Source organism: Zymoseptoria tritici, chromosome 4 (genome assembly GCF_000219625.1).
Source record: "Zymoseptoria tritici IPO323 chromosome 4, whole genome shotgun sequence".
Classification (NCBI taxonomy): domain Eukaryota; kingdom Fungi; phylum Ascomycota; class Dothideomycetes; order Mycosphaerellales; family Mycosphaerellaceae; genus Zymoseptoria; species Zymoseptoria tritici.
In genome coordinates, this window is record NC_018215.1 from 935,293 (window position 1) to 943,489 (window position 8,197).

Sequence of the window (8,197 nt, forward strand, 5' to 3'; positions counted from 1 at the left end):
ACCGGGATACAAATTTACCTGAGCGTTGGCGACCACCGCTGCGACTTGCAAGCCACCTGGTCTGGCCGAGCATGGATGCATTGAACGACGTACATCGTCATGTGCGTGTTGAGGAGACACGCCGGATGCTGTTTCTGGATGCACAGTGCTTGCATGTCGTATCCGCTCTCGCAGCACAAAGATATGCCATGGGCGTGTGGTGACGGACGCGGTGATCTGTGAGGCGTGTGTTGTTCGCAGCGGACAGTTTCAGACCTCAAGAATGCAGATTTCGGTATTGGACCACAGTACTACACTACACAGCCACTACATATGCATCGGTATCGTGGAGGCCAAGACCGGAGGTATCGCATGGTGACGCGGGAAATGGGCGTAGACGTATGCCGATGTGAGTCCTGCATAATCTTTCGAGGGCGTCGGATGCGGCAAATGCGTACGTGATAGAAATACAGTGGGAATCGAATGACTTCGGTATTTGGCAGGAAACCGGACGTCCAAGGTGCCGTTCGATGACCATTCCGCAATGGTTCCATCCCGTACCTACATCCATTTCCCAAATCTCCGAGCATTGTCGCAAGAACACTCGATATGTGTCGCAGCAATCGTGATCCAGTAGTTGCAGCATTTGTGTGATCTCGTGGGAAGCACCTTCGCTTCCCTGGCATCGCCGCGTATACCTTATGTACCAGCACTGCCATTTGCAGTCCTCGCCAATGATCCAAATCCCTTGTGAGAGAGGAGAGTGCGGACTGCGGAAGTTGGAACCAGGACGGTGGTGCGTTTCTGCGCAATCCACCTGCCGCAGCGCTAGTGCACAGTGGTGTGCCTACAGTCTGAGCCTACCCAAACCTTGCTCGGAACGCCCGCTCGCCCACGCTTGCTGGCTTTGCTGTTTCTGGGCGCTGCCTTCGCCAACCTTCACTACCACCACCACCCAACATACTCCTCCTCCCTCTCTCCCGCGCTGCCACCAACTCCGTCGACATCGACACGGCCGCCGGTTGCATCTTGTTCTCGGTATTGTTCGCATACCACCACGCTCGTTACCGTTACCCCTTCGCCGCCTTGTCCGACCGGAGCATCCACGAGCCACAGCGACGCTCTCCGCAGGATTTTGTTGCGCTTTCTAGCCCGTGACGCGGCCGACACCCAAGCACCTTCGTACCGCTCGGCAACGCACCGACATCGATCTTCTACCTCCTCGATACCGCCGGAACAGCACTGTTGCTGCTGCAGCAGGCGATAATACACCACCATGCCTCCGTCCACGCCGCGGCTGCGCGTTCTCTCAGGTGCGTTCCGCCTTGCCTACCGCCAGCCATTGCTTGCCCCCAACGCCAATGCACATTGCGCCCGCGCACCTGCCACGATAGCAAAATGACGGACACGTTGATACAAGAGCACAAGCTGACAGACAACATCTAGTTGGCGGCAACGCGGTCTCTGCCTTTCTTTCCTGGCGCCTATCAGCAACACAGGCGTGCGATGTCACACTCGTGTGGAAGAATGGCTTCGAGCAGGTCCACCAATACGGCATCTCCTTTCGGTATGCTGATAACATTGATTTTCCACCTGAAGACACCGCTGACATCTTTTTAGATCCGACAAGTTTGGCAATGAAAGGTTCAAGCCGCGACATGGTACGTCGTCCTGACTTGAGATACCTTCTTCGCCCTCCAAGCTGACATGTCAACAGTGGTGAGATCTCCTGAAGAGGCTGCCGGCGCCTCGCGAGCTTCCTTCGACTACGTTGTCCTCTGCGTCAAGGCCCTTCCCGATGTCTACGATCTGGCCTCGGTCATCGAGTCCGTTGTCACACCACAGCACACCTGCATCCTCGTCAACACCACACATACCATCGGCATCGAGTCGTATCTCGAGCAAAGATTTCCTACAAACGTGGTGTTATCCCTGGTGTCGGGCGTACAAATCACACAGCTTGGACCGAGCGAGTTTGAGCACAAGGGATCCACGGATTTGTGGGTGGGCGCGGCAAACAAGAATCCGGCGATTCCGGTATCAATACAGAATGACATGGCCGAGGCGCTTTCAATGACACTCCGATCTGGCCAAGTGGACTGCGATGTGACGAGCAATGTTCGACAACAGCAGTATGAAAGAATGATAGGGTGAGCCACAACACTTCTTCCTCACTACTATTGGCACCTGCTAACTCACATCACAGACCTATTGCGTTCTATCCCTCCAGTGTACTATTCGAGACGCCGGTCCACGCGGAGCTCTTGGAAAAGGTCGGAGTTCGTGCTTTGATCACCGCCGTCATGGACGAGATTATCAGCATTGCAAAAGCACAAGGATGCGAATTTCCGTCCGACTTCCGGGAACAGACCATGGAGAAGATGATTCTGCCCTCAGAATCTAATAATATTATGTATCAGGACTTCATGGCGAGAAGGCCCATGGAAGTGGAGACATACTTGGGATCACCCATCAAGCTGGCACAGGAGATGGGCTTGCAAGTCCCTCGGATCGAGACACTTTACACCATTCTTCACAACTTGAACATTGCCAACCAGAGCCGACCTCGGCCAACGGCGGAGGCTTCACCAGTCGCACAGCCGACACCAAGAATGTCCTCCCTCCCAGCGAACGACGGCGCTCGCGGACCACCGCCAATGAATGGCCACATGAACGGACAGCCACAGATGCGCAACGGCATGCGAGGAGGTATGCGTGCACCATCTTCAGCCGGCGGACCACCTCCACCTGGCATGCGACGTGGACCACCATCGATGAGCAACTTTCCTCCACGCATGAATGGCAATGGATACGGCCCACCTCGTGGACACCCGCAGCAGATGGCACGCCGCCCTTCGTTCGAAAACAACGACCTCGAGGAGTTCAGCCATCTCATGCTGTACGACAACCTGCCGGAAGGAGAGAATGGTGGGTACGACCCAGGACCAGGCTCGTCCGCCGGTGACCTAGGGATGAGGGAACGTGAGCTTGCTCTGCGTCAGAAAGAGCTGGCTTTGCGTGAGCGCGAATATCACATGCGCCGTGGTGGCGGCCCAAGACAATCAATGGCACCACAGTCAGTGCGAGGCGGATACGACGACGATGATGATATGGATGGCGAGGAATTTTTCGATCCCATGGCGGCCGGGAATGTGCCAGGCGCCGTTGCGGACAACATTGACATGATGAGCGTCACATCCCGGCGAACTAGGAAGGCGCCGAGCGCGAGTCAACTTCGAACGAATCCAGAGATGGGAGGTCCTCCAGGCCAGAACGTGCGTCACGGCCGCAATCCATTGCCGATGAGACGACCTGGCAATAAACATCGAGCCAGCACCGCATTGATGAACGACATGCCAGCTTTGCGGGAAGAGCTGATGAACAATCCGCTCATGGGTTATTCGTCCGATCGCTATGGCAATGTCGATCGCATGAACATGGGCCACGAATCAAGAGCCAACTCACTGACCGCAGAACGGTTGAACGAGCTCGGAGGTCCACCCAATGGGTTTCCATCGCACATGGCCAGGCGTGGCAGCCAGTCGCCGGGCAACCCGCTCGGCCCAGGAACGGGCAGACCGGCCGGTCCACCAAATGGATATGGCGCACCAGGCCGTCCCAATGGTCGACCAAGTCCGCCTGCGATGAGACAACCTGTTCCGAGGCACCCACCTGGCCACGGCAATGCAGTCGCGCCGCAGCACATTGAGCAGCAAACTGGGGTGAGCACCCTCTACCCACCCAAAAGCGGTCCTCCCAATCAAGTGCGCAGTCTGACAGGTTCCGCGAGTGCCAGCGCGGGGAGTGGTGATAGCAATCGATCAGCACCCATCGACTCCGAACCTTCGGCACACAGCTCCAGCAGCAGTCTCGGACCCAGACCTCCCATCGGGGTGCGATAGAAGAGCACCGAGGACATGATGCGACTTGCATGGAGGCTGGGCTGAAGATGCAAGTGGCCAGCCAGGACATGTTCGAACAACACTCCGCACATTCAAGGCGTCATTCATCCCGACGATATCCTCCATCCTCATTCACATCTCCACGCGGAACGACCTCACCGCGCACGCTCACGACGAATGCTCCACACTCTCTTTCACGACACACGGGCGAACACGTTCGAGCAGACGTACTATAGACGGCGATTCTTCTTCTTCGCAGCGAAAACTAATCGTACATATCGGGCATCTGGGACAACGGGCGCACAGATAGTCGACAAAATTAATACTAGCATTACGGCGTATGGATGCGAGGAGACTGGTCCGGTTGGCCGTGCCTCGCTGCAACGAAAGCATTCTTCTTTGTGGATGGGAGTTGAGAGAGATGTGGGCAAGACATGGTGACTGGCGTCTCGTGCAACGACCTCATGCGATTGGGAGCAATGCAATGGCACTTGCATATTGGCGGGTCGACGCGTTGGATCGAACAGCGAGGACGAGAGGTGCAGTGGCGCGTACAAGCAGTGTATCGGTACTGTCTGCATAGTGCTGCTCAACCTTCTGCGGTGAGACAAGACACAACATGTCGTCGTTTGTCGCGAATGGCCAGGGGTTTCTTCTTTTGTTGAGGTAAAAGGACAAGCGTGCATCTGGATTTTGCAAGGACGGAAGGAGAGAGCATGTGCCGACAGCAGAGAATAGCGTTACGTCGAAGATATACACGATTCAGCCTCTGAGTGCGTCTTTTCTATATCGATACCAAGCAGTCGTCTGGTCTCCTATTTTGATGGCATTCGTGTGGCCTCTTTTCCCGCTCGACTTTCACGTGAAGGCGGTGGGTTCGGCGAGCACTCCGCGTTTTGCACTCACCCTCTCACCTCGACTGGAATGCTGCCAATCCTGCTGCCGCTTCGTCGGCCCGGCAGACTTCCTGTCTATCTGCGTCGCATGCTTCTCCGAAGTAGTCCTCGCATGGCTGGAATACGGATGTGAACGGAAGACCTGCTGTGACGTCGACTGATCCGCTCCGTCATGCTCCAAACTTCCAAAGACGAGAAAGGTAATACAAACTACACTTTACCTGTCTTCCATCCTTACGCTGTCATTAGGTACCACTCCTTCCCATTCACATCTTCAGCTGTACTGCGCGCGTTCCACCCTCCTACGCTCTCTCCATACCGCCCTCACATCCTTCGGAGCTTCACCATAATGACCACACCCCGCGTCTTCATCGTCCGCCACGGCGAAACCGAATGGTCCCTCTCTGGCCGACACACCGGCACCTCCGACATTCCCTTGACCTCCAATGGCGAGAAGCGAATCCACGCCACCGGCCGCGCGCTGGTGGGACCTGACCGTCTCATCGTGCCCTCGAACCTCGCACATATATACGTCTCACCGCGGAAACGAGCGCAGCGGACCTTGGAGTTGCTCGGATTGGGATTGAAAGAGGAGGATTGTCCGTGGGAAAGGCACGGAGGGGTTGAAGAGGAGGGACAGGGCGAGAGAGGTCAAGTGAAGGCGAAGGTGGAGGTCACGGAGAGGATTGCGGAGTGGGATTATGGCGAGTATGAGGGTGTGACGAGTAAGGAGATTCAAAGGAAGAGGAGGGAAAAGGGCGAGAGGGAGTGGGATATATGGAGGGATGGGTGTCCGGGTGGAGAGTGAGTGGCACTACTGGTACTGGGAGAGGGCGAGGATGGGCAAGACTGACGGATGTGTAGGTCTCCACAACAAATCACGGAGCGACTGGATGCGTTGATCAAGGACATTCGAGAGCGATTCCACGCGCACGCGATTGGCAAACCGAAGGGCTCGGTCAAGGAGCCGTTCGATGTCTTGATCGTGGCGCATGGACATATCTTGAGAGCGTTTGCAGGGAGGTGGTATGTTCTCCTCGACGGGTTCCATTGGTCTCAACGTGGATGAAGATGTGCTGACCTGCAAGATAGGGTCGGAAAGGACATTGCAGAGAACCCGAGTCTGATTCTCGAAGCTGGAGGCGTTGGCACGCTGTCGTACGAACACCATAATCTCGACGAGCCGGCGATCTTATTGGGTGGAGCGTTCATGTCGGACATTGTCGAAAACGCGGAGGAGCCCGGCAAATCATGAAGGAGAGAGAGCAGATCGAGCATCAGATACCACAAGAAAACGCCGTTCGATTGATGTTTCACGCACAGTACTCAGCAGACAGACGCGGCAACGACTTCGTCCAGCAACGACATCGTCCAGCAACGACATCGTCGAGCATCCTCACATCTTTCAGCCATCGCATCCTCCAACAACCAGGGTGGTGAACAATCAATCGACCCATCCCCGAAGGGGTTGGATTGATAGATTGACGCTATGGCCAGGATTGATTAATAGACTAATTTAATCACTATGGTGAGGATTGATTAATGCTATCGCATTAATTAATCCGGTAGATTGATAGATTAGTAATCGATTAGTAGATTAGTAATTAATCCGGTGGATTAAGGATGGATTAGCCGGTGTAAGGGCTAGCCTACTACAGGCACCGCCGGAGGCTAGCGCGCCGTAGGCGGAGCGATTTTAAAGGATTAGTTAATCGATATAGCTAAGGATTAGTTAATCCGAGTAGTTTAAGGGTGTTGTTAGCGTTAGTAAGGGTAGTATTGTTATAAAGGTATAGGTTAGGATTAATTCGAGGAATTCGAAGGAGTTATAAACCTAAGCGTAAACCCTAATTGCGGAGCCTTACGAATCCTACTATTTCTATTAGTCGGGGAGTAGCCGAAACGCGGGGACTCCGCGTATATACTAGCGCAGAGCCGCATATTAGCTCTAAACTAGTCCGCTCTAACATTATATACTTCTTAATACTAGATTTCTCTACTAAGAAATCTATATACTATAATTTATAAGGGCGCTTTACTAAGATCTCGAATAGCGCTTTCCTATAAAAAAAGAATAAGTATTATCGGGTATATAGTTATAGAGTTATCGAAGCTAGAAATATCGTAAGGTTTTAAGATTAAGAATTAGACTTTTAGCTATAGTAATCTCTCGATATTTAATAACTCAATAGCTATAATACTAACATTATTCTTAAAACTTACTATATCGACATAATTTTTAATTTATATTTAAGCGTAGATCTCGCGCTTTCTAATAAACTACTCCTCGTTATATTAGTATATTAGGATTATATTTAAATAGTTACCGTAATATATTAACGATGCTAGCGTCGGAGATGCTAAGCCGTACCGTTAAACTCTAATTCTCGAGCCTTATTCCTTATACTTTACTATTAACAACACTACTACTATGTTACGCCCTCCTTTATCTTACGCGCTATTACTAAACGTATCGCCGTTCCTATAGTATATCCTCGACTCCGAAGCGGCCGATACCGAGAGCGCCCTTACCGCGTCTATCGCTCCCTTAGAACTACCGATCCCTACCGAGTTTTAACGTACGAACGACTACCTTAGTTACATAGCTTAAGTACTAGCTACTATACCGATCCGTAGCTATAAGGGCCTCGATCTTATACGGCCGTCGCTTTATAGCTTTACTATCGCTATATCTTCCCTTAATAAGGACTCCTAGGTATAGTAGTATAGCTATCGGCTTAATAAGATAGACAATAAGGGCAAGACGGTAGAGTAGTAGCTCTATAGGACTTACTATTAGAAGAGATCTAGTATACTACATAAGTATTAGACGAGATCTTAGACGAGTAGTGCTAGTAATTATCTAAAGATAGTGTACTAGCTTAATAAACACGGAGTAATAATAGTAGAAGTACTATAATCCCTAAGGAAGCGTAAGGTAACAGACATGTTTAGACTACCTCTCGAGACTAACTATATTACTATTAGTCGTATTGTAGCTACGTTTAATGCTAGTTACTTTAAGGCTATACTTCTTTAATAGATTATCTTCTGCTCGATCCCCTTCCGTAAGGTTAATAACCTTAAGTTTAGAGACATACTTATCTACCTTAATCTAATAGTTAAAAGAACGCTACTAGATTATACGACTATAAGCCGGTAGCTACATAAGGCATATAGTAGTTTCCTCGGTGTTATAACTAAGCTGCTCGTAATAGCGCTTAGCCTTATTTACTTCTTAATAGATATATAGACGTCCTCGAATAGTATTGCTCTTAATAGCCTTATAGCGCACTTTATTAATAACACTAGTAAGCTCTAGAACTTCGTCCTTAGCCTACCTATATACTATAGCTCTTATAGCGGCGTTAATATCGCTAAAACTACTATTGCAATTATATACTAATTCTCTATTCCTTA

General features: G+C 51.3%; 2 protein-coding genes across 2 annotated transcripts; both read left to right on the plus strand.

The window, feature by feature from the left end:
* Positions 1-1,255: 1,255 nt before the first annotated feature.
* MYCGRDRAFT_40386 (putative dehydropantoate reductase) lies at positions 1,256-3,881 on the plus strand (the record flags this gene model as incomplete). The annotated part of the gene is made up of 5 exons (XM_003852876.1): positions 1,256-1,292; positions 1,426-1,546; positions 1,600-1,640; positions 1,697-2,129; positions 2,186-3,881. The coding sequence occupies 5 exons, from the start codon at positions 1,256-1,258 to the stop codon at positions 3,879-3,881; spliced, it is 2,328 nt and encodes a 775-aa protein (XP_003852924.1).
* Positions 3,882-5,126: 1,245 nt separating this feature from the next.
* On the plus strand, positions 5,127-6,032 carry MYCGRDRAFT_40947 (uncharacterized protein; the record flags this gene model as incomplete). The annotated part of the gene is made up of 3 exons (XM_003852877.1): positions 5,127-5,581; positions 5,642-5,803; positions 5,870-6,032. 3 exons carry the CDS (start codon positions 5,127-5,129, stop codon positions 6,030-6,032), a joined length of 780 nt encoding a protein of 259 aa, XP_003852925.1.
* Positions 6,033-8,197: the final 2,165 nt, after the last annotated feature.